This window comes from Etheostoma spectabile, chromosome 19, assembly GCF_008692095.1.
Source record: "Etheostoma spectabile isolate EspeVRDwgs_2016 chromosome 19, UIUC_Espe_1.0, whole genome shotgun sequence".
NCBI lineage: Eukaryota > Metazoa > Chordata > Actinopteri > Perciformes > Percidae > Etheostoma > Etheostoma spectabile.
This window is the reverse complement of record NC_045751.1, coordinates 16,814,016-16,841,606: the sequence shown is the minus strand read 5'-3', so window position 1 is coordinate 16,841,606 and position 27,591 is coordinate 16,814,016. Positions and strand designations below refer to the sequence as shown.

Sequence of the window (27,591 nt, the reverse complement as noted above, 5' to 3'; positions counted from 1 at the left end):
AGCAAAATGGCGTCAAATAAAGGTATTTTAAAGTGCGGTTTCCATGATTCAAGAAACAATATTGCATTGTAAGTGACGTTAAAATTAAATGGAATGTGTAATTAAAGTAATGAAGCAAGTGTCGGTAGCATAATATAAATTATATTAACCTGTGACCATAAATATTGAAAAGTAAGTACTTGTAATAAAATAATATATATACCGATAATAAGATAAACAGAAAGTGTGTGGTGTAGATGGGAGAAAAAAGGAACAGAAACTACAACATTATCAACATTATCAAAAACTACAACTTTAAAAACAATTCTGAAATAAAATTTTACTTCATAATCTATTAACAAATATTGTCTTTATCTCAATTTCAAACAATTGAGATAATATATATGTTTGGGGAATGCAATCAGTCTTTACTAGCACACAATTAAAAATGTGATTTGTTTTTTGTTATAAGGTTAAAAAATATGTTAAAAATCCACTATGTGATCATTCTTATCTTGGAAAGAAAAAGAGTCATATCCCGAATAATTTTCTGAATTGAGTCAGGAATACATGTTTATCACGGAAAATAAGGTAAGGCCCTTGATTTCAGGTAGAAAAAATGTAACTTGTACCATTTTTCTTCTTTTAAAAATTTGAAATGGGTCAATTTGACCCAAATACCATACAAGGGTTAAAAGTATTCATGCGCATTGGCAGGTTTCCTACAGGTCTCTTCCGGAACGGGTCAAAAATATTGGGCCTGTGGGGACACAAACAGATTTACAACCCCTCCAGTAACCCTACTACCGTAGTTTTAAAAGATAATGTTAACATCCCCAACGCATTTTTTCATTTATTGTATATCATCATTTGTATGATCCGTACAGAAAAGTATTAGGGCCACATGTTTTAAATTATTATAATTGTTTTAATTAATAATTATTATTGTTATTATAATGACAGGATAAAATCTGGGTGGGGAAAGTGAAAGAGCAGTGCTTGTCCCTCCCCCATTACCACCACTGAGGTGCCCTTGAGCAAGGCCCCTAAATGCCAACCACTCCAGTGGACTGGGCATGAATGAACTGTGGGAATGCAACAGGTTGAATTTGTTCTCAATCAACTTACCTGTATAAAAAAAGATTAAATTTAAACAAGAAAAATTGAGCAGACAGATTGAGCTATCATTGTAACAGCAGTCTTGCTGTGATACAATGTGAAAACTTTATGTTAGCACTTTAGGGGGCGTGTTTGATGTGCAGCGGGACTTGTAACCTGCAGAGCCTGTGGGTGGGTTAAGTGTCAGGACGAAAAGCATGTAGGAGTGGGCAGGGAAAGAAACTCGGTTTATACTGTAGCTGCAGGGCTGATTATCCATATTACCATTCTGTCATCAACTGGAGCCCGATGGCCTTTCAATTAGGGCTGCACAACATATTGTTTTCATGTCGTCTCATTGCAATATCAACTGGCGCAAATATAGACACTCAGATTGTTTTGTGTAAGTTGAAAGAATATCAGTTGAAAACTGCACTTAAAAATTTTGAACATATGCACGTTCCACCAAAACAAGTTCCTTCCTGAGGCTACTTTCGCAGGGCCACCGTGGCTCCGTCCGGCGCTTAGCAAAGCCAAAGACGATTGTGATTGGTTTGAAGAAATGCCAATAAACCAGAGAGCATGCACCGCAACCGCTTTTGCCTCGCCATTAATAGTATGTTGCAGAGAACGTTGCGTGGCGTTTTGAAAAGCGTAACTACACTTGCAACCGCATTGCCGTGACATTGCCGTGGGATTTAAACAAACTGCAGAGGCAACATAGTAGCGCTCCACATCGCACCACAGCTCTGCCTGTTGATTTGGAGCGCCGCTCTCTGTCAACATGCAGAGAGGACAGCTTACTCGCTTTCAGGTACCGACATTTTGCTCCATTAAATGTCAGACTATAGTTAGACCTGCCCATTACAAGTTTACTGAGCCCAAACTGTTCCTTGTCATACCTGTCTCCTGTCCTGAAGAGTGCCACAGTCACTGGTCACATGAGCCTCTCAACTCTTCTATTTTGTCGTAGACGTTCTGCATTGGAGCTTCTTTTAGTGTTTCCTTGTGATTTGAATGTTGTTTCTATATATACTGTAGATATTATTTGACCACATGCACTTCTTTAGTGCTTCAGGTTCGGGCTGTCTTTTCAGGAATCCTTACATTAAACTAGGGGCCGACCAATCCTGGGTTTTCAGCCCAGATACCAATACCAATAATTAGTAGTTAATAAAACCGATTTTGGAACTGATATGTATTTGCCGTAACAATATTAAAATTAAGATTTTGGAATGTTACAAACTCCCAACATACAAGTTGTATAAATGCTTTAAGCAATTTAATAAAACCTAAACTTTAAACATAATACACAGTTAAAATAATGAAACCAAAATAGCTTCCTGAAGGCTTAACACACTAACAGTTTGATTGCAGGTGTTGCAGACTGCGTACAGAGCTGTAACGGAGCCAAAGTAGCACACTTTTTTTAAAATCAATTTTGGGGTAGCAGTAGTTGGGAATCGTAGGGTTGCAGGTTCAAGTCCCTGTACGTTTCACGCCTGTGTGTTTCATACCTGTGTGTATTGTGTTCTAACAACAGAGTGAAAAAAGTATAAAGTAATTTAATGAATAAGCTCTAACGGTTGTCAGTAAAATACATCACTGATACAGATCATCTGCAAATTGCCAAATATCGGTTGCCATAATCGGCCAAGGCCGATGATTGGTTGAACCCTACATTTAACCACCACAATCTCAGTATATTATTTTCAGAAAAGGGCTGTTTTTTTTAAATTTCTAAATAAATATATCTATTATTTTGGCTTCCCACAATTAAACATGATCGACTGCGATATTGACTTTTTATTAAATGTGTGCTCTGCTGCATCCTGCATATCAAATCAAGCTCTTCCTAAACTAACAGCCTGACTCGGGAAGGACTCTGCCAGCACAGGGGCATTACACTAGGGCTTGGCTATGTAACAATATTATATCGATATTGATGCATGAGGCTAGATATCGGCTTAAATTTTGGATATCGTGATATCGTAAAATTACGTGTTGTCTTTTCCTGGTTTTAAAGCAGGGGGGTCAAACTCATTTTCACTATGGGTCACACTGGAAGAGAATCGCATCAAGGGCCAGACGTGTAGAGTTTGACATGCATACATCATAAAAAGTAAAATATCTTTGACTGTATTACTGCATGTCACTTTTTGTGGCTTTCTCAGATTTTTTTTCTTCAGTTTTTACAATGTTTTGTTGCTGTTTTGTGACTCTTTTCGACTTTTGTCGCACTTTGGTTGGCATAAAGCCCTAAAAAGTCCGAAAGAGTTCCTTAGCCATCATAGAGTAATATCAAGCAAAACAATGATTACATTTCAACAACCTGTTTTATCACCTGAATATGAAAACTCTCTGCTTCTGGTGGAATATCTGAGTCTCAAAGTTGATCAATTCAAGCAAATTCTTCTCTGGGAGTCGCGTAATTGGAGTTTGAAAACAGTTTCCTGTCTTTTTAGCTTGGCGCACTAGGCGGGGCCAAAATATAATGTGAAACTAAATTGGTGAGCTGGCCGCTGAAAAGTGGCAAGTTTTGAAGAAAATTTGTATCGTGCAACAAGGCAGGGCTGCTTGGCTCTTTCAGGGAATGATTGGAAAGATTTACAAAGTATATGTTTATGGGATTTTATGTTTGGGACCGATTGGTGGCATTGCTCTGGATGAAGTACAAGCAGCGATACACTGGTAAGTGCTAATGAGGTTTAACCATGTATCCAGCTCCTTTAAATTGCTCACTTTATTATATTGTGTTACCAGTTAGGTTTTGCATTGTGCAAATGTTCCACCAAAACAACCTCCTTTCCTAGACAATTTGGCAGAGCCACCATCACTGCATCCGGAGCTTAGCACCACCCAAGACCTTTGTGATCGGTTTAATCCTCCTGTTGTCCTTCGGGTCAAATTTGACCTATTTTCAAAAAGTTTTTATATTAGAAAGTTGTTTCATTCAACCAAATTGTCAAAAAAAAAACGTGGATGGTTCCATGCAACACTCTTAACAAATAAAATAAATGAGCAGTTCACTACTTTCATTGAATTTGGGTGTTTTATTGAATTCTCTTGCATTTGAAGAATAAAAATGACAATTTGTTGTAAAAAAATGACAACAAAACAACAACAAAAGTGACAAAAAACCCAGACAAAAGTGTCGTGAAAAAAAGCAATTTTAAATTTAAACCCAGAAAATCAAAAATTTGCATGGTTGACGGAAAGACAACACAAGGGTTAAAAAAAAAAAAAGCAAACAACCCAGAGCGTTTCTTTCTCCTATCCCAGAATGTACGTGTGGTGTCGCCAGACCTTACTCCACAGCGCTGTGGAGATAGGTCTGGCAATGCGAGACTACCAAGAATGTAGCAGAACAGGGAATCAAAAGTAGTGCTCTGTTTATTCAAATATGTTTATAATCATCATGATCTCAATGTTGTGATTATCATTTTGACCGTACTGACTTTTCTGTCTAGTGTTTTATCCTGAGAGACACATTACATGCGCCCGCCCCGAGTGAAACCGAATCCTCCTGTGAACTTCATACACAAATTCCTCCAGTCTAATTTGAGAAGTGACACACTTTCTCCCACCCTGCCCCTCCACTCCGTGTCTCCCTCTGCCCTCCTCTCTTATTTCCTCACCCACTGGAACCCCTTCTTTTCTTGGGGATCACCTTCAGAAGTTGTCACAAGTTAAAGTACGGCTGCTGGTACATTGTTGCATTTAAAGGGCATAGTTCAACATTTTGGGAAAACACCCTTATTCGCTTTCTTCAGCTTTGCCTGAGATCAATCCACTCTGTTTTCTACAGTATAGTGCAATGTTTAATGTCTGCCATTTTATTTGAGTGTCCAAATGAAAATGTAAATCTATCTACAGTGCCCACAAAATTGCTCAATAGACAGTGGTGTCGATGGCATGCTCACTACACACAAGACTGAGTGTCTATTATGTTGACTTACGTACGTAACTTAGCTTAGGTTGGTGGTTGAGCTTGCGCCCCATGTACTAAGACTCACAGGGTTGAAATTTTGATGCAGTGCAATGCTATTGCCAATATTTTTTATCATTTTAATTTAAGTTTATTCCAAGCTTGAGGAACTGCTCACTGTTCGATGTCAACATCTATCCTCCCACCTTAAAACCTCTCACTGTTTGGCATAAATTATCTTCTCACTCTAAACAAACCACACTGCAGCTTTCATGGAAACAGATGGCAAAGGACTGAGCATCTGTCAGACTGAGTATAGCATACTGTACTGTACACGCATAGTACAAGCAAGCCTTTCACTACTCCCAGAACCCGTTGGCTCATCTCCAATTCAAGTCAATTTATTTATAGTATGAAAGCATAATAGGAGTTGTCCTAAGACACTTTACAGATAGAGAAGGTATAGACCACACTCTATAATTTACAAACAATTTCCCACAAGCAAGCATTTGATGCGACAGTGGCGAGGGAAAAGGAGGCAGAAACCTCAGACTGAACCAGGTTCTTGGTAGGGGGCCATCTGTTGCTGCTGGTTGGGACACAGAGACACTGATACAGTTACAGATTTAGAGAAAAATGATTCTTAATAATCGTAGCAGTTGGAATGATAGACAATGGCAATTATAGTAACAATAAATATAGTGGAACTATGACTAGAAATAATAGTAGCAGCAGATCAAGGCGTAGCAGGGCATAGTAGGGTGTAGTGGAGCGTAGCAGGGAGTTGTCGGGCATGGTAGGGCGTTGCGGGGCATAACGGGGCATTGTCGGGCTTCGTAGGGTGTTGCCGGATGTAGCAGGGAGTTGACGAGCGCAGTAGGGCGTTGTTGAGTGTAGGAGGGCATTGCGGGGCGTAGGAGGGCATTGTGGGGCGTCAAGCAGGACCATGGCAACAGCTGCAGTCATGATTTAGGTGCAATCCCAATCCAAGGAAATCTGAGAGGCGAGAAAACAAGGACTCCGTGGAATAAGCTCCCCAGGGGTAAGTTAGTGACAAGCATTTCTGGGACATAAATGTACACAGATGGAGAGAGAGGAGAGAGGGGCTCAGTGTGTCAAAGGAAGTCCTCCAGCAATCTAGACCTATAGCAGCTTAACTAAGGGTTGGTCCAAGGCAAACCTGAGCCAGCACTACAAGGATTGGTTGATAAATTGGGCAACTAGGAATTAGAAGCAGAGAAGACAAGGTTCCATCCTTCCCTCTCTTCTTTTTTCCCAGCATCTTTATTCTCTCTCTACTGTATACTTCCACGCAGCCTCACTCTCCCTCCTCTCTTTTCCCCCTTTCACTGTTGCCACGCAGCTGTCACTGCTATAAATAATTGCGATGTAAACACCCCCCTCCTTATTTTCCTCCCCCTTTCCCTCTCTTTTACATGAGGTCCTCCCTTGATTTTCACCAACATGGACCCAGTGTCTGCGATGTCACCCGTTGGCTTTTAAAGAGAATTTCTGGAATTTGTGCTAGGACTTATCTTCATGTTGTCAATTGTAGGACTTGTTAGAATATAAAACATTAGGGTCAAACATGGCTGGGTCTGGGAGTGCTGGATAGGATGTTAACATCCACAGCAATTTTTCAAGGCAAGGTGAATTAAAGTAGAGGGGGCAGTGGAAATCAGGTTGGCTGAGGCACTAACATATCAATCTCTTCCTGAAGGGAAATTTTCAACCTTCACATGCGTTGGTGTCTAAATGACTAATGTCTACAAAAATCTTTGAGTATTAAGCAAGAACGCTTTACCCAACTTGGCAACAGCAATCCGGGCTGAAATGTAATCCTATAGGGCAAATATACATTGTGTATTTCCATCCAGTAAAAGTGCTGTTTTTCTCACTGACAGGCTCAGATTATTCTAAGTGTCTGACAACATTATGGAAAGGATCCATACAGAGATAGACCTTTTTTTTTAAAAAGAGTAAGATCCTTTTTGTTTAACCAGAAACAGCCCAGAAATGGTCAAACCCACCAGACCCCATTTAAATAATCAGTACTTTTAGCGTGTATAGAGCCAGCATATTTCCACATGTAAATGGGTAAATTAAGGGTTTATTTTAACTAAACCAGATTGGTGATTGTTGGAACAGTGGAAAGACGAACCAAAACGTTTTTTTAAGAGCAGCAGCTCTCACTTAATACTGGACAGACAAACAGTGATGTTAGATGGAAATACACAGTGGCATGTTATATACTGTAGTTATAGTTCATGAGGCAAAAGAGAACAAATGAGAAACAAGCGAGTCTGCTGTCTGGATGAGCATGTGAACAGGATCTAGGGTTGCACGATATTGACAAAATGTTATTTTGCGATATTGAGCATGATTATTGCAATATCAATTTCCATTTGATAGTCTTAAACATAAATACAAACACAAATTATGGGAAAACACATCCTAATAGAATATATCAAAACAACAGGTTTTTGTACAACACGTGGATTTATTTCAACTGACAGTAGAACCTGAATAAATAAATAGTTTTTTTTGGGATACTACTACTATATGCACTCATTGTACAGTGTGTTGTGGTGGTTTTTGAAGTGAGAGAAGAACTTGGTTGTATTGCCTCTTATGCGCTGCATTAGCTTGAGCAACATCTGTTGGCTTAAAGCCAAAGTTGTTCCACGCTGGCAAGAAGGCATTGTTTTTGGCTACTAACGTTTCCTCTTCTACATACATAATTTTGTCGTCTCCCTGAGCCACACTTATCTTCTTCCTTTTCTGTCTCTTTCTGTCCTTTTGCTTCACACACTTGCTTCTTTCGCTGTCTCTATCCCCCTATTCCCTTACGCTGTCAAAGTGTCAATGTGTGACAGGCAGGGCAACTTGCCGATAAAATATGCAGACTCTACAATTGCGCATCTCCACAAAACAAATGGAATTTTGCACACTTTTTGGGACATTTTCGATATTGATATTGCACAACGTGATATTGCAAAAGAATTGAGTCGATACATCGTGCACCCCTAACAAGAAACATGGGAAAACTCCAAATCTTAAAATGTTACAGTTGTGCTCTCATGCAGGCCTGTAACCCCGATGACAGTCCTTCATGTTGCCCACAGCTAAGTCCATCATCCAGAATGTGTGAGTCCACATTCTTAGACCTTTAAGATTGTCCTTGCAGACGTTTCCTCTACCGCTATTTCTAGCACAGTGTGGATTTGCAGCTGTAGAGGCCAGATTGTGTGTGAGAAAAATGTGGTATTGTTTTCAGGTAAAGTATAGTAGTTGTCTATTGTATCATGCAAATACACTACAGTACAAGTGGCCAGCCCACATAGACTTACAAGAAAGCAGATGTCCTCCACACACCACAAGCATGATCTGAAAAAAGATGCACACAAGACTTTTACAGTTGTGTATAAATCCACAGCCTCAAAGGAAAAGAAACAACATTTCGTTACAATTCTTGCTGAGGATTTGATTCAGAATCGATATGATTCAAAACAGATTTTCAATTGAATAAATAGAAACAGATAGAAAGGGGGGGGACACACTATTTCCAGCTTCTTACGCCACTAAAATACATTATGAAACATTACTGGCAGTTAATGTAAGATCTTGATGAAGGTCACTGTCTACTCTGGATCAACGACAATACATGTCCAGGATGATTGTCTCACGTTCGGCGATGCCGGATGTTCTGCAACTGTGTGTCGTTGTTCTCAAACGCCATTCACTTTGGGAAACAACAACAACAACCTTCAAGCAAGCAAGCTACACGCTGAAAAGCAGCAAGTTTGGAAGAGAATTTGGATCGTGCCACAAGGCAGGCCTGCTTGGTTCTTTCAGGGAATGATTGTAAAGATATTCAAAGAATACGTCTACAGCGTTTCCTCTCTAACTGGGACGTTTTGGGACCGATTGGTGGGATTGCTTTGGACGAAGTACACACAGTGATACACTGGAAAGATCAAATAAGGTTAAACTATGTATTCATCTAATTTAAATGGATCCCGTTACTGTATTCAACAGTCAACAGTTAACTTCATCTAACAATATAACCCAATATTTAATGACGTTAACTGTTGCTGGCCACCTCACTGCCATCTCAAAAACACAGTGCTAGACCTCGGTTTGTGTTTGGTTGTACATGCGCAACAATGGCTGTAGACAGTTGTCTCCCACCTGTCAGGTTGGAGGCTCTTGTTTATGTTTTGCAATGTATGGTTGTCATAGAGACAGGATTAGCTTGGAGGTGCTGTAAGGGATAGAGATAGCTGTGTGTGTGTGTGTGTGTGTGTGTGTGTGTGTGTGTGTGTGTGTGTGTGTGTGTGTGTGTGTGTGTGTGTGTGTGTGTGTGTGTGTGTGTGTGTGTGTGTGTGTGTTGATACTATTTCTGTACACACTCCCTCTCAGCTATATTAGTATGGAAAATATATTTTGGTGATGTCACCTTTCACTATCCCCCCCCCCCACACACACACACACATGCATGTTGTGATTAAATTTGAAGAGGAGATTGGTTCTCTTAGTCTTTGCTGACTTACACAGAGAAAATTAGGCTTCATTGCTTAAACATATGTCTCACAATATTAACATTACCTTACATCCACAGCAAACATCCAGCGGAGACTGTATATATATATTTTTTGCAACTGCCAAAAAATGATTATTTTCTTTGTCAATTATTTTCTCGATTAAACCGATTAGTTAAAAAAGAGGGACAAATGTGTATCGTGTTTCCCAAAGCCCAAGATGACGTCCACAAATTTTGTTCACAACTCAAAGAGATTCAGTTTACTGTCACATAGGAGAGAAGAAACTAGAAAATATTCACATTTAAGGAGCTGGAATCAGAACTTTTTATTTATTTCATAAACAAATTACTCAAACTTTTAAAATAGTTAAAGAATAATGTAATAGTTGACAAATAATTAGGGCTGGGTATCGCCAATGATTTCTTGAATCAATTCCATTCCGATTCAAATACATTTCCGATTTGATATCAAATAGATTAGGCAAATTTCAGTTACAATACCAATTTTGCTTGGGTAAAAAGAGATTCTCAGAGAACTTATGCTGTAAATTGTACAAACAAGAGGCAACCCTCAAACATTTTCCGTTATACACCGGGTTAATGTTTGCATTAGGAATTGTTTAAAGTACTTTTGACTTAACAGGACTAACATGACCGATGATATCAGATCACTCAAACAAAGATCAATTTTAATTAGAGAATTGATTATTTTAACCCAGACCTACAACTAATCGATTCATCGTTGCAGCTCTCAATATGTTCAGTCCAGCAACAGGTCTTTACTCAACTTACATAACCTTTACTGAAGACTAGTACTGATATTATTTGTAATGCTTGTGCTAAGATTACATTTTTCCATTAGGGAGGATACAGCAAACAAACTGCAGACGGTTATTTCCATAGCGATTATTTACATTGACCCTATAGATGAAATGTATGGAGGTAAGAGCCTATACATTGCAGACATTCCAAACCACCAACAATACCTGCTGCATTATGCCCCAAATGTTTATCTAAAGCGGGGATATGCATTAGTCCCTATTTAATGCACAGTCCCAGTCATGTCTCTGAAGTCAAATCTGATTCCAAGATGAAGTTTTCCATATGAATCAGAAATGTCACTGCAGATGAATTGTATCCTCCTGAGTAACTAATGAGGACGTATGAAAGCCACAGTTAGGATTAGTAGTTGAAAGCATAATATCTAACAGCATGTCAGTCCATAGCTGGGCCCAGGAGGAAACTGGAGCCCACACGGATGTTTCTTTAATTACTTTTTATTATGTGCAAGGACAGCAGAGCGCTGCAGTTTCCTCCTGGGCTCAACAACCCACTGACATCTACATTGATTTGCCCTTCTATCTATCAAGGGTTTCCGCAGGGTCTTGAAAAGTCTAACATTTCAAAATTCAGAATTTTAGGGCTTAAAAAGGTCTTAAATTAAAGTATTAAAGTATTGTTCCAGGTCTTAAATTATTTCAAACAGGTCTTAATTCTCCAACACCAATGTAACGCTACCTCTAATCTAATCTAATGCTCATTGAAATGTTCCCTCCACTTTAGAATGTTTCATTCTGTGGTGTTGTAGTTTTTTTCTGTCGCTAGTCCAAATATAATTCCAGTGTTTTTTTTAGCAGTGAGGACAGGTCTGTCCAAACAACAACAACTAATAATTCACTCATATGTCACTTGCTACCCGTCAACGTCACAGATTCACAGTTTAACCCAGCAATGGAAATTGTTAAAATTTGTGTGGGTAAAGGTTAATTTCAGGCCCGGCTTATCAATATATAACTAGAGAAAAGAACAACTTCTTTTTGGTTGAAGTTATTGCTTAACTTGGTCTGTTTTGCACATTAAACTTTCTTTTTCCACATTCTAATCAGGACACACTTGTTGCCTCTCACCGAATGCAACCCACTGTTTTTCTTCTGACTAAATATAATGATTATAAACGTTTGTGACAAAAAAAATGTTCCTCCCCCCCCAGCACTCTTGAACTATAATTTTTTTAGACAGTCTCTTAGAGATATAAAGTTCCATTATATGGTTCCAGTATGTGGACATGCATATCTGGTAAGTGCATTAATCCATCAAACGGTGTGGCATTTACCAGGTTTTACTCTGATGCCTTTTTATAGTTCCCTCATGACCATGCACCTGTCTCAGCCTTTGTTGTTGAGTACTGAGGGGCTTTTAACATGTCTGCACACTGAAAGAAAATACGTTCCCTCCTTCACAGTGGAAACTTGGTAACAGGGGTCTCAGCACTTGCACTAGGGTATCAGTATTGCATACTGGTGTTCCTACAAAAGCGGACACAAAGTAGTAACTCCAGCAAGATTCTCATTGAGTGATTTTTTTACTGTGACAAACATTTTTCTAGACAACATCCCTCTGGCAAACGCAGTTACAAATAATGAACCTTTGCCTGGGAACGTTACTCAATCCAAAATGTGCATAAAAACTACAATTCATTGTAGAGTTATTGTGTCTGAGAGCAACTCTGTGCCCTAGCAAAGCAGTTAATTTGTTTCTGTACATATTAAGGAGAAACCATAATGTTATCAATGATGAATAAGTCAAAACCTTTTTTTTTCTTCTTTTTTTTTTTAATCTGTGGATGGAATCAAGACAGCGGAAGATGTGTATCAGATATGTTTTGAAATACACACCTTGTGTAATGTAGATGAAAATTGCATCACAATATCAAATAATCCAATCAGTTGGGGAATGGGCGCAGTGCAGTGTGAGCAGAGCAGCATAGAGAATTTATCTGAGTCTCAACATTGGTGTTCTCAGTTACTCCAAGGTACTCCATTCCACTGAGCAAATTGCATTCAGGTACAACATTAAAAGACCCAAGGGACCGCCGGCAATTTCGGCCGACTTTACTGTCTTTGGTAGGTTGTTTTAAAGCTAGTGTGAAGATAAACTAAAGAACCCAATCCATTGGTGCTAATATGTCATGCTAGCTTGTTTTGGAAAGGGGCTAAATAACGCAAGTACCAACCATTTTTTATAACTTGACCCCACTTTCCATTTAGAGTATTTAAGGCTTTTTGACACAGTGGGGAGTTGAAATACTGTGTTTTCTGCCAACAATGCTAAAGCCAGTATTTTCTCCTTTTGAAATTTCTGTTCCGTGACAGAATTTCTGTTTGTGTTTTGAATTTGAACCAGGAATTTTTACATGGAATCACAGTAATGATGTTAACAATTAAATCAGACGATAGACAGGTAATTCAGTGATATCCCTGCAGTTGTGGTCTTGACTGGTCTTGAAATAAAATCCAGAGTCCTCTTTATCCAAGACGGAGACAAGACTGAGACCTTCAAAAAGTGGTCTCGAGACCCAGATTGATCTTGAGTACTACAACACTGATCTGTATGTTTAGCTGGATCCATGTCATATTATGGGATCTGATGGAACACTGGATCCTGCAGAGTTGTTTAACCAACAGCCATTACTTCTGAACATAAGCAAAAGCAGCTTGATTCCACTGTAGCACTGTCATGTTATCTGTGCTGTGGAGCAGCCAGACACCGTCAGACTGTGGTTGTCTTGGTGTTGTGTTGAATATTTAATAAGTCTTTTCTGGGAAGCCACTGCCCACCTACACAGCTACATTCACTGATAGCCTGCATCAGGGTGTGTAGACATCCAGAAGAAGCCCGACTCGTACTGCCTAAATCATCCAAAAACGAGAAGAATGCCAATCCATCCATTAGATATTCATTTTAAAAATTATATGACCACATGATCTGTTGTCTAAGCAAATCGTTACAGTTTAAAAACCATCAAAATTAATTGATGTATGTGTTGAGAACATAGACTGTATAATGGATAGTGCATGTGTGACGTCATCCATTGGTTTGTGGAGATCTGCTATGAGTTGTTGAGTTTGCCGTCACAGGCGCAGCCATCTTGGTTGAGGATTTTAGACAAGAGGGAGGAGTGAGGAAGTAGCTGCTTACACTCTACGTTACACACTTTCACTGGCAATCACATCACAGCCACTATAAACTCATTATGAAAATGTTTACTGAGCTAATAAATCAAGTGAGAAGTGGATCACTTTCTCATAGACTTCTACAGAACCGACCTCTTTTTGCAACCGCATGTGTCACTTCACTTCAGCACTTTGCTGAACCGGATGCCTTGTCTATTATAATTATACAGTCAAGAATTGTCTGATCAAATGCATCACAGTTATAATCCATTATATAAGTATAATTTTTGTTTAATTATTTTAGACATGATTTGCATCTATTTTCCAAAGCGTATAGTATATATTGAACTTCTTGGACAATCTTTTTGTATCCAGATATGTGAACACCTACCAGCGTTACCTCCAGTAGTTTATAGTGGAGGTGCCCCACCTCACCTAAAATAAAATGTTCATGGAAAAAAAAAAACTCTACCAACAAGTTAAGACATTTGGGCACAATCAGGCCAGGCAGGAGCTCGCCACCTCTGCTATTAAATTTTGGGTGGTGAACCTTTCTGAATGAGCCCAAGACAATGTTTCAAGATCTGGTTCGAATCTGAATAGAGAATATATGATTCCATCCAGAGATGTGTGACCAATATTACACACGGAAAAAAAAGCATTTGGTTTTGAGTTGTTTGCCTGTCTGAACAAATCTTTGAATCTACTGTACCTTGATGACACTCCCTATTTCCTCTGTCCTATCATCTCTTTTGTCATCTGATTTCTCCCTCCCTCTGTTCTCCATCACTCTCCTGTAGCATAATCACATTAGTCTTTCTCTCTCTCTCTCTTTCTGAGGGGAAGCAGAGAAGACCTTGCCCTCCCTGATTGGAGAGGGAATCACGACCACAGCTCCTGCTGCACAGACTGCCTTTGCCTCCATCATGCAGACTTCGCTCCTTCTCCTCCTTTCCCCAATCCTCGTCCTCTCCTTCCTCATCCCCGCCTGCTCCTCCCAGAGCGAGGCAGACCTCATTGTTCAGACGCGCACCGGTCGAGTCCGCGGCATCCGCATGCCTGTGATGGACCGAAGCTACGTCACGTCTTTCCTGGGCATCCCCTTTGCTGAGCCGCCGGTAGGGAAACAACGTTTCCGTCGCGCTGAGCCCAAGCGTCCGTGGACCGGGGTGTACGATGCAAACGCCTACCCCAATGCCTGCTACCAGTTTGTGGACACGTCATACCCAGGCTTCCAGGGCAGCGAGATGTGGAACCCCAACAGAGAGATGAGCGAGGACTGCCTGTACCTCAATGTCTGGGTGCCCTCCTCACCCAGGCCGCACAATCTCACCGTCATGGTGTGGATCTACGGTGGAGGTACTTGGTCACGACTTAGTCACAATGATACAAAATATAAATAAGTTAGACGTGACTCATTCTTCCAGTGAAGACAATGGTTCAGCAGTGCACCAGGTTGTACCTTGCACTCCAGCAGGGAGCATACAAGATTACTGAACTGTATATGAGATCTACTGGAAAGATTTGACCAATTTTCTGGTTATAAAGTAAAAATACAAAAAAATAAGACCGTCCAGACTATGACAGTGTCCTTTGTTTCCTTCTCTGACCATATCCTTGAAACACTGTGTCTTGTAATTATAACCAGATACAAAGCTTCTGTCTGTTTGTGGGAGATTGTGCTACAATGGGTTAACACCACACTGTGATATTTAACATTCCCAGGGTTCTACAGTGGGTCCTCTTCTCTGGATGTGTATGATGGCCGTTACCTAGCTCACAGTGAGACGGTCATTGTGGTTTCCATGAACTACCGGATCGGTGCTTTCGGCTTCCTCGCTCTACATGGCAGCTCTGAGGCTCCCGGCAACGTGGGTCTGCTGGACCAGAGAATGGCACTGCAGTGGGTGCAAGATAACATCCACTTCTTTGGTGGAAACCCCAAACAGGTTAGTTTCTCTCTGCTTTGATTTGTCTATCCCACCAGGTTCTCAACCTGTGGTACAAGTACCACTGGTGGTATCCAAGCTCCCTTTAGTGGTACAGAGATGTAATCTTCTCTATGTTTTTTTTAAAGAAACTTAATTAATTTAGCTTTTTCTTTTCCATTGGTATAAGCTTGCTAACGTTACATAGTCACGTTCATGAACATAGTTACGAGCTGTGATGGCAAGATAGGTCACATTAACAATTCAAAACGATGCAATCTTGACGCCAAACGAGAACTATTAGGAAGAGAAGTGTAGATGAGGAGGAAAATATTTTGAGCAGCCCTGAAACTAGTTGTGAGTAGTTGTGATTGTTGAAACTACAGTGGACAAGCACAAGTGCTAGTTGCTACTTAAGCAGCGGCAGTGAAGTCTCCACAGCACCTGCTAGCATCAAACAGTGCTACACAGTAAGGAGTTGACCCGAGTTACCTCAAACTCAGATAGTTAGAGGGGGCAGAGGCAGTACAGCGTGGCTGTGGCTGTCAATTATAAATAATGTTTTTAGGAATAAACCTTCCTCCTGCGTGAACTGTCCATAGTTGAACATGGTAGGCCAATGCTACTCTATTTGAAGTTTGAGAAACACTAGTATTCTTTCTACACAAAGAGCTAATTTTGACTCTTGCTGTCTATTACCAAACAGGTGACTATCTTTGGGGAGAGTGCCGGTGCTGCTTCAGTTGGATTCCACCTCTTGTCTCCAGACAGCCGACCGACCTTCACCAGGGCCATCCTCCAGAGCGGGGTCCCCAATTGTCCCTGGGCCTCGGTCAGCCCCGCTGAGGCCCGCAGACGGGCCACCTTGCTGGGTAAACTAGTTGGCTGCAACGGAGGCAACGACACCGAGCTGGTGGACTGTCTGCGCAGTAAATCTCCACAGGAGCTCATCGACCAGGAGTGGCAGGTAATGCAGACTCAGTCAGGAAACTGTCAGTGAAGTTCACTTCATCCTCTTTAGGCCTTGGTGCACAGGCATCACCACACACTGAGTCAAAATAAACTAAAGCACTAAATGTGGATTAGTCCGCCGTTGGAATTAGTCCCTACCAAATGCATAATTTCATCCTGTTTAAATAATGTTTGTTTAAAAACTACAATGCCCAGCTGTTTCAGGGAAGACTGAGCCTCTCTTAAAAATTAAACTATATACGTTATTTGTGATCGGTTTGTTTTTACATCTTCCGTAGGAAACAGTGATCTTAGAGCTGAGAGTCACAGACAGATTATGGAAGTCAGAAAGTATTGAGAGATTGACTAACTCATTATTGGTTTGGGTCTTTTCATACAGTATGAATTGTTGACAATAACAAAAATAACAAATAATTCCTTATTACAGTTCCTTAATATTCTGCTTCACTGTGAGTTTAAAAAAAACAATAGGTAGAATGCCATGACAACAAAATGAATCAAATCCTCTGTCATGGTACAGTAAAAGTAATTTTATATAATGATATTGATATATATTACGATATAGTACGTTTTCTTAAAAAAACCTTCATCACATTGATGCAAATCATAAACATCAGCTCTTGTGAGTCATTAGTTATTATACACATATCTGAGTTCCAAAGTATTCCAGTTTTTTCATCATGTAAGACCATAGGCTGTAGCAAAGAAGTGGACGTAGCCACTCTGTGTCACCCATTGATTATGGACTCCATTTTGAAGCCTTAACTTTGGCATTTTGGTCATTGCCATCTTGATTTTCTGGAGCGAGAAGTGACCATATTTGAATGAGAGCATGAAGCTTGGGAAGAGTGCTAAGTGAAACATTAAATTACCAGCTAATGCTACCGCTAACTAGCTTGGTTAACAAGGTGCATCCAAAATTCACGTTAACATGTTAACTTGGTTGCTAATGTTGGCTAATGGAAAAAACAGGACTTAAGTCAAATGTACTTACACTGCGCCAGATGTGCTGTGTTGCAGCACGTCTACCAGACTTCATAGCACAGGCGGAGACGTAAGTGAACTGTCGTGCTGGCCTGGATGCAGGAGTCTGTTTTGTGTCATTTCACCTCGTCACTCAGATCAACTCAGTAATCTTTTTGTCATCCTGCTCTGAGCAGGTCCTGCCGTGGTCAGCCCTCTTCCGGTTTTCATTTGTCCCTGTTGTGGATGGCGAGGTGGTGCCCGACACCCCCGAGGCCATGCTCAGCTCTGGCAACTTTAAAGACACTCAGATCCTGCTCGGGATCAACCAGGACGAGGGCTCCTACTTCCTGCTGTACGGAGCTCCGGGCTTCAGCAAGGACAATGAGAGCCTGATCTCCAGAGAAAACTTCCTGGAAGGTGAAGCTCACTCACAGCTGGAAATAATTTGTTTATATAATTGCAGAATTCAACAATTCTGTAAAGGTCACTGCACAATAACGCTTTGCTACTTTGAACGTGTGTTTAGTGGATAAATGTATCTTTTAACTGGCTAAACCTGCAGCGCACACACGGCGTAGGATTGTGTGAGTCAGAGGCAAGACGGAAAGCTTTCTCACAGCACTGTGAAATGTCTACTGTCAGCTGTTATCAAAAGACGCAGGTGAGGGAAACAATTAAGCAACTAGTCATTAAGTTATCGGTAGTTGCATTTAAAAGGAATACAGACACTTAATGATCCATGTTTGTGTAAAAGGGCCTAACACACCTACCATTAAAAATACAAAGACAAGTCTGTCCTATTTTTACGCATTTAGAGTGGATCTCTGGGGAGAATATGCACGACTACGCGCTGCTCTTGTGTCAGGTGTAGCTAGTTTCATTGATTATAGTGGAAGCGTAGTGTTGGAACATCCGCTCCGCAAACATCGCGTGTGCAATGTAGCCAGCTTGTGAGTCCAAAATGTCACGTTTACACACTGCCAAAGGTCACGGCCGTCATAAAGAAATTCCGAACAGGTTAAATTTTCTGTGTTTTTTCCCTGCATCCCCAGCAAATATTTTCATGTGTTTTGAAAAGGAGAATGTATGAGCCTATCCAGAAATGCACCACAGGAAGAGAGTGCAATGTATTCTTTCATAACCCAGATAGTCTACTATCAACAGGTCGGATGGTAATATCCAAGAGGATGATGATGATGATGATGATGATGAGGAGGAGGAGGAGAAGGAGAATGGAAGAGGGAAAGATGAGTGAACGCAGACAGAAAATGAAAGCAACAGTGTAGTGATGAAGACATAGAGCGAAGGTTGCGCAACTCCTTCAGGTAGCCATGGTGGCAAACGCAAGAAGACGCGGGCCGAGAGGACAGCATAGCGAGGTACCGTCAACGGAGAGAAGCGAGGGATGAAATAAGCGAGAAGGAGAAAGAGGAACAGCAGCGTCGCATTTTTGTGTGTTTTGCGAAGGTTTTTGCAACAGATTAATTAATACGCATCGGACACAGTTTGCAAGGGTGTCTGTGCGTGACACATTTTTAGTATGACGCAAACAAAAATCTTGGACTCTGTGCAAGGCACTTTAATGGGATTTTTTAGAGAGAAACATAGAAATCCCAACTATCAAATTTAAAACAAAACCATTACAGGCATGATTCTGCTTTACCACATCACAGCCTCAGTTTTTCCTCTAAAATAAATAATAAAGAAATTTACCTTAAAACTTCACTGTGCCAGGTGTCAAGCTGAGTGTACCACATGCTAACGATATTGGCCTGGAGGCGGTGGTGCTGCAGTATACTGACTGGATGGATGAGAATAACGGACTGAAGAACCGCGACGCCATGGACGACATAGTGGGCGACCATAACGTCATCTGCCCACTGGCGCACTTTGCTCGCTCCTACGCCCAGCACACTGCCCTCAAGACTAACATGGGAGGAGGGATGAACAGTGGAGGAAACTCCCAAGGTAAGATGTGTGAGTGTGTGTGTTTGTGCTAATGTGTTTTGGCGTTCTTACATGCCAAGCTAAGCAGCAGACATTTTTGAACACACTGTCTACACCAGGGGTCATCAGTCTTGGTAGCTCAACCAAAGGCACACTAGTAATATGTCTGCAAGAAAGGTTTTTTGGAAATGTTTCCATTCACACGCTACATGGCATCTTTCACAGCCATTCGTCATCCGCATTCTGCAAAGACCTGGCCTACTCTGCCTCTGATTGGCTAGTAGTTAGGCGCGCGTGTGTGTGTGTGTAGGTGGGGGTCAGATTCTTAAAAAGTGAAAGATAAATCTTCATGGGGCGGTTGGATTTATTCAAACACTTCGAAAAAGATTTATTACAAGCTTCTTTCTTTACACATTTTTTGTACGGCAATATGTTGATCACATTGGCTGTATACTGGGAGAAAGCAGGTAGTTATGTTAAATCAAGCATTGAGCACCCCCATACAGCCAAAAGGGCATGATCCTTCTTTCATAACAATAGAAATAAAATCATCCATAATCCATTTATTTCTATGTTACAAACTGTCTGAGTTTTGGATGGACGCTGGCTAAAGCATCACAAATCTTTGGCCTGAACTGGGGCTTTGCGCCACTGTGAAGATTCAACTATAAGATTGGCAGTCAAATCAGGCTCCTTTGATCAAAGAATTGCATATTTGACTATTCAATACATCACTGTTCACCACATCATTAAGGGGGAATCCATTCCAGCCAAAAACCTGGCGGGGACCCAGTGGTGTATCCAAAACATATATGACCAGCATCTGCAGAGGGTGTAAATGTAAAACCATTGCTGTAGACACAAAATAACCACACATCCCTTTCTCTTCTTGCTCCTCAAGGAGGGGTCTACCTCTACCTGTTTGACCACCGAGCGTCCAACCTGGCATGGCCCGAGTGGATGGGTGTGATCCACGGCTACGAGATTGAATTTGTCTTCGGCCTGCCACTGGAGAAGAGACTCAACTACACTGTAGAGGAGGAGAAACTGAGCCAACGCATGATGAAATACTGGGCCAACTTTGCACGAACTGGGTGAGGCAACTCACGGAGTGGAAAGAATTAATCTGATATGTACTGGACTATAAATAGGGCGGTGCCCGTTCAAAGTGCTGCCTGTTGGAAATGGGCAGAATAATTGGCCTGTATTGCCTCTTTGCAGCTTTCTCCAGAACCCTTGTACCCCAAAAAAAACTAAGCAACTCAACTGTTTATCACTGACTTCCTGTGTACTTCCACTTCTGAGGAAAACATATAGTAAATATATGAGTTAATAAAAGTGTATGAGCCATCTTGGTTCACGCTGGTTCCGATTCCGGAGCCTCCTAGTTTTTGCGTTTTGTATTACCCTCGGCTTGTTACCGCGCATTAGCTTGGAGCATGATATGTGTAAAACATGTGGGTCACCATATTCACGTGACACCTGGACGAACAGCGCACAGCGCATGGCCGGTTGGTCGGTCTACCACTTTGGTCCAAATAGAAATCTCTCAAAAAGGATCAGATGGATTTTCATAAAATTTGGCACAGATGCCCATGGTGCCTAATCGCAGGCAGAGTGGGCGAGGTTTACCCAGTCTATGCAAAAGCCCTTAGCCTCAGCTGTACTTTTAATACTTTTGGTTCAGTGCTAATTACTAGTAAATTTTTCCACTGAACAGTGGCCATGGGTTTGCTCTGTGCCATGCTAAATTACACAATACGTGGCTAAGTGTATCCCAGTACTGACGTAGCTTTGGCTGTTGAATTAGACTGCCTTAGTTTTAGCTGAGTGGACCCTAGAGATAATGTTGAAAATCCATTTCATTTTCATTGTAATTTGTCTCTTGTACCGCCCCCTCATGCTCCTCCCTAACAGAAATCCCAATGTGAACCATGACGGGATGGTGGAAAGCAAGAGGCGCTGGCCTGTGTTCACTGTCAGCGAGCAGAAACATATCGGGCTTAACACTGAATCAGTGAAGGTCTACAAAGGTCTGAGGAACCAGATGTGTGCTTTCTGGAACCGCTTCCTGCCACGCCTCCTCAACATCACTGGTAAACACTACTTCTAACACTGCTCAACACATGGCGTCTGTACTGAATACCAGTATTTACTAGGCATTGTCCTCCCATTATAGGTCTGAAGGTGTCCCTAAAAGGCTCTTATTGTAAATTCTCAAATAAAAACCGCTAATCAAATATAAGCCAAGTCTCACATATAGACACATAAATGGATAAAGAAAACCCCCTCTTTAGTTATTACAAAACAGTGACCAAGATACAGTGTGTACTGAGCAGAATGTACAATTACATAGGTGGTTGTCGTTATTTAATGCTTCCATACTGTAAATGTGTTCCATGTCTTTTTTGATTATAAATCAGGTTAAGGTGATAGATAATTACTGTGGAAATATCAAAATGTTAATTTCACAGACAAATGCACACAGCCAGTATTCCAAAACTGAGCCTTTTAAACGAGATGTAAGGACTTGTGATGTCACAACTATATTATATATCGGTAGAAAGTGGCGCTACAGTGGCGTTAGTCATTCCCCGGCTGCAATGACGGTGCAGAGACTCTAAGAGCGCAGAAACGCTGACCAATCAGAGCAGACTGGGCTTTTCTGGAGCGGAGCTCAAAGAGACAGGCGCTGAAACTGAGCTTTTCAGACGCAGGGTGAATACAGGTATATTCAGACAGTATAAGAAAAACAATGTGTGTTTTTTTTCTACATTATAGCTTGGAAACATGTTCCAGTAGAAACCCAAAATACAAGTAAAAACCTGAAAAAGAGCTTGATATGGGACCTTTACTTTGATGTCATGCTAATATCAAAGAACCTTAACCTCTCCAACAGATCTTTCACATCAAAAGCCTTTTTTCTAACTTGGAGAACAGACACAACTGTCGCACAACTCCTCTCCACTGCACTATTGGGAGTTTATGCCCTTTCACCTGAGGGACCGGTTACCTTTTCCTTTAAAGTAAGTGTTGAGCGTCATTGACAGTAAGGCCCTGACACACAGAGATCAGCGGTAAGCATCCGTTGCCCTAGTTGTTACGCTCTGTAGCTACTCGTCATCTACCTTTTTTGGCAGTTTAACAAGTCAAATAAAACCTTACAAGATGTTAAATCTGCATTTTTGGCTCAGACACAGGTGACGAGAGGACACTTAAGGTGACGCCACAGTCGGGGCTTTGTCGCCCCTAGTTCTTTACCATCTTACCAAACAAAAGTAGAAGTGCTTCAGACAAGCTTTAATGACATAAGACCCGCCCTCTTGAGGTTGGTAACCAAACAAAACATAAATGACAACCTGTGACCATGACATTAGCAACAGGACAGCTGTGGTGTAAAGCCCCCCTACAGCAACTTCAATGCAGTGAAAAAAATCTTTACGGCTAACCACTCTCTCCGATGTGTCTCTCCTCTCAGACAACATAGACGAGGCGGAGCGCCAGTGGAAGGTGGAGTTCCACCGCTGGTCCTCTTACATGATGCATTGGAAGAGCCAGTTTGACCACTACAGCAAGCAGGAGCGCTGCACCGAGCTCTAAGAGACAAGAGGACGCCGGGTGGAGGGCAGAGAGAACAAGACGTGGCTGTTTACCTCCATAGCCCCTCAGTGAAGTCTAACTTCATTCAAAACTTTTTTTTTCTTTTCTTCCCTGTTTCAATCCACACACAAACACAGGCACTGTTGATCTTTATTTTTATTATTTATACTATTTATTTATGTGTTGTTGTTTTTTTCAGAAATGTGTGTGTGGGTGTGCGTGTGTGTGTGTGTCTGTCTGTCTGTCTGTCTGTCTGTCTGTCTGTCTGTCTGTGGAAATGAAGGGCTATGGAGGCAAGTTGTCATCAACATGTAGTAATATTAGAAATGTCTGAGATGTGTCATTACTGCGTGTGCGTATCCCAGTTTATCTGCAACCTCAACAGGCCCATGACACTGCACCACTGGTTTACTGTTGGCTCACTTGTCTTTTGTGTTGATCTCGAAATCTTTTGTTTTCGGACGATTCCTCTCTTTCCGACATATCAGGGTTTTTTGTTTTTTTGGACTCAACAACACTGTTTTTTCTGTCGAGGCCTTTTAGTCTTCTTCTTGTTCATTATTATGACCACTATTCTCATTACTGTTTGTGTTCTGCTTCACTTTGTCTTGTGTATTTTTCATGTGCTGGGTTACATCCATGTGTTTCTGTGTGCAAAGGCTCCATGGAAAACCACTTCATGCTAGTTTGATTAGTTGGTTTGGAAGTGTCTGACATTCAGTCTGACTGATGTGCGCCTAATTTACGAAAAGAGTTTTGAAATTCAAGAATTTCAAAAGTTCACTTTAAATCAGCTCGACAGGTGAAGAGAAACAAGTCTTGTTAATTTGAATGGCACTCCTCAGGTTTGCCCTTGTCAGCAGTTTAGTGCCATACCTGTCACTGTCTAATTTGCACACCAGCGCAGATAGATAGAAATAGGGCAGAGGGGGGTGAGCAGAGGAACTGAAAATGTCTACTGATAATGTAAACATCACTGCAAATGCATCACAAAGGCAAAGGCAACAACTCCACCCTTAAGTTAAAGTGAGGTTGTGTAACCTGCGGCCACTGTGGCTACAAGGGATGGCTGAAGGATGATGGTCAATGAAGTGACTTGGACGATTAATCGATTATCAAAATAGTTGGTTGCAGCTCTGCTCCTAAATCTGCTACCATAAGCTAGTGGCCATGCCAGAGCAAGTAAGGGCCCTCATCACACCTATATAGGTGTGATGAGGGCCCTTACTTGCTATATATATAAAACACCCAGTTTGTTTGCTCTGGTCCGAATCAGTTTCCCCTTGGTTGGGTTTCATTTCACACCTGGAAAAATCCTAGAGTACCAAAATGCGTTATTGCAAATCACGCTAGAACGTTCACTCCTCTTATTGGTCGGATGTGTCTGGGGCGGGAGCAAGATAGTAAATACAACATAAAGGTCCTGTGTGCTCTAGTGCTTATTTCTTGCATCTCCATGGTCAAACCAGCTCATTTCATTTAAATGATCAGACAATGTTTTGCGAGCAAAGTTGCTACCTCTTCTCTGGTCACCGAGACTTCGCTCTGCTCTGCTGCCGTGTGTCTCCAAATTTAGCAGCGGCTGGTTTGACCACGGAGATGGGAGTGACGGACGGCAAGCTTGACCACAGTCAATTTCTGTGATAGAAACACTGCAAGATGCTACAATTTGCTGCTCTGTTGCGTCACAGATTACTAAACACACCTGACTACAGGAGACATGAGCTCAGACTTGATGACTATGTATAGTTGGTGCAGTTCGAGGTTGGATCACGTTCTAACAACAAACAAAACTTACCGAAACCACCTCATCAAGCTGGTCTCGGTACGCTTGCTTGGTCCGCTTTTGGTGAGCGCCCATGTGCTTGCTGCATTCTCACCTGCCCATACGAACCGCACCAGCAGGGTAAACCAACTGTAGTACAATTCAACTGAACTAGACAAGGCAGGTGTGAAAGGGCCCTAAGGCTGTAGCAGCAAAACGCCCCAGTGTGTTGAAATAAGCAAGGATGTATTTTAATTCAGTTTTTGATGTTTATAGGGTCAAATCATAACAGAAGTTATCTCAGGACACGTTACAGATAGAGTAGGTCTAGGCCACACTCAATAATAAGTCTCACAAGAGCCTTCATTTTTTTTTACTTCTTATAAATTCAAAGTGTCATTTGTAAGTGTGAGATTACTTTATTTATTTTTTCAAAAGTTGGCCTTACTGTAAAGCCACTATATACTAAATACTACGTCCTGCTACGCCTTGCAGTGCCCTGCTGCACCATGAAATATGAAATATAACTATTTCTAGTCATAGTTACATTATCTTTACTGTGACTATTATTGCCACTGTTCATCACACCCCCAACCGGCACCGTCAGACACCACCTACCAAGAGCCTGGGTCTGTCCAAGGTTTTTTTCTTTTTTTTTCTTGCCACTGTCACACTAAATGCTTGCTCTTGGGGGGATTACTGGAATTGTTGGATCTTATTTATTTGAACATTTAAAGTTTTTGAACATAAAAAAAACAACAACAAAAAAAACAACAACATTAAAATAAAAGATTTATATACATGCATTCCTGCATACATATAAATAAAATGACAGATAAATAAGGTCATTTATTAAAGAATGTGGTCTAGACCTACTCTATCTGTAAAGTGTCTTGAGATAACTGTCAATACTATAAACAGAATTATATGAAGGATTTAATATATATAATTATTAAAGATGCAATTGGATGGTAGGGTTCAGAATGGAACTGTGGCAGCGAACACATCACCCTGCAACAAAATAATGAATCCCTTACATTTAAATACGCCGATTATAATGTCAAACTATCCATCTGTGAGGCTATTTCCTTTTGTAACATTACCAGTAAGTAAAAGATTCCAGGTTTAGTGTATATTTGTACTACATTTTGACAAAGTTTTATATTACAGTGACAGTGAATCTGTTCGTAGAGGCGGGGACGAGGGATAAAGCAGCCTTCTCTCTAGACTTATTCGTCCTTCAAAAAGCTAAAGTTAACTCTTTTAAATATACAGTGTAACGTGTACATGTGAACATGTTTGTGTGTTTACGTGTGATTCTTTCAATCCAAACCGTATTGGTTAGATGTAAGAAGTGGGAGCAGAGCCGTAGCTGTGAGGTCACTAGGCCTGGGTCTCGCCTCTGAGTTCTTGAATCGATTCAATTTCGATTCACTAGGTCCAAGATCCGATTCAGTATTGATTTGAAATGGGATATTTCAGTTAAAGTAACCAATTTTTTCTTATGACCCCAATAACTTCACTCTAGCTTTAAAAACTGAGTGTGTGTATGTGTGTGTGTGTGTGTGTGTATGTGTGTGTGTGTGTGTGTCTGTGTGTGTGGTCCACTCAGTGTCGTGTACAGATGTGGTGTATCTTATTAACATTTCTCACCTCTCTGTTCATTTCAATCCTCGCTGCTTTAGCTCTCTGTCCCATTTGTTTTCCTCTCACTCCTTTTTTTATTCCTCCTCACATCTCTCTTCTCCCTTTCTTTCTTCTTCCCTTCATTGGATTTTTTTTGCACCAACTGCTAGGGGTGGGAATCACCAGAGGCCTCACAATATGATATGATATTGTGTATGCCACAATACCCTATTATCCCGATGCTTCTGTCACGGTACTCTAATGGAGGCCAAGTAATTCACTCGTATAAGTCACAATGCTTATGTCATGATATATTGTTTAAGTCACAATATTATTTTTGAAGTCACAATACAATATTATTGTTTATGTCACGATAGGATATTAAACAATTTATTACCTTTTCTGCCAACTTCGAATTATGTCCCCAAAGGACAACATTGTATCTTTCTCCCAGTCCCCCTTGCTAACCTCATCAGAAGAAAACAAACTCAACTGCACCATCTAGTGGACCGAATATGAAATAGATTTTATTATTCTGGTACCAAAAAGTGAAATCCCCATGTGCAATTTATCTAATAAAAGATCGATACTTGGCGTCCGTGTATCGATACAGTATTGCCATGGGAAATATTGCAATACTTTGCTGTCTGTTTTTCCCCCCACCCCTACCAACACTTTCCTCTCCTTCCCCATCCTCCATCCCTCCTCTGTCCTCCCACATCTGTTCCTCTCCCTTCATCACCACCCTGTTGCCCTGCTTTCCGCCTCTCAATCTTTCTCCTGTTTCATCTACATCTCGAATCAACCTCCACCACCCCTCCTGTCTTTCCTGCTCTCTTCCTTTCATCCTTCACTTCCTCCTCTCACTCTTGTGTCAGAGCTCCGCTCCCCTATCTTCTTTTCATACCCCCTGTCGTATCTTTCTCCTTCCACATCATCTACCTTTTCTCCTCTTCATCATCTCCCTTTTCTTCCCCACCCATCTCTGTCACGTCGCTCATCCCCTGCCTCCCATCTCGGCCTCGTGCTCGCTCTCTGTCCCTTTCCCCTTCCCCCATCTCTCTCTCTCTCTCTCTTTCTCTCTCTCCTCTCTCTCTGTCCTCCTGCTTTCTCGTTACTCTAATGGAGGCCAAGTAATTCACTCAGCAGCGGGGTAATGTGACAGAGCGCTGGCTCAGCCCCTGGCCTGGCAGCCAACTGGACACAATAGATGGATGGATGGGTGGATGGATGGATGGAGGGAAATGGAGGTGGAAAGGTACAAAGATGAGGCAAGGAGAAAGGGA

General features: G+C 41.2%; 1 protein-coding gene across 1 annotated transcript in view; it reads left to right on the top strand.

Annotated features, from left to right (window-relative positions):
* The window catches only part of ache (acetylcholinesterase (Yt blood group)), a 29,776-nt gene extending 5,891 nt beyond the window's left edge, over positions 1–23,885 (top strand). The window contains exons 2-9 of the mRNA XM_032544440.1: positions 14,342–14,860; positions 15,227–15,450; positions 16,136–16,396; positions 17,562–17,784; positions 19,102–19,335; positions 20,216–20,408; positions 21,232–21,410; positions 22,793–23,885. Of these exons, the coding sequence (XP_032400331.1) occupies positions 14,428–14,860; positions 15,227–15,450; positions 16,136–16,396; positions 17,562–17,784; positions 19,102–19,335; positions 20,216–20,408; positions 21,232–21,410; positions 22,793–22,914 (1,869 nt within the window). The 5' untranslated portion in view covers positions 14,342–14,427 and the 3' untranslated portion in view covers positions 22,915–23,885. The remainder of the gene's footprint in view (positions 1–14,341; positions 14,861–15,226; positions 15,451–16,135; positions 16,397–17,561; positions 17,785–19,101; positions 19,336–20,215; positions 20,409–21,231; positions 21,411–22,792) is intronic.
* Positions 23,886–27,591: the final 3,706 nt, after the last annotated feature.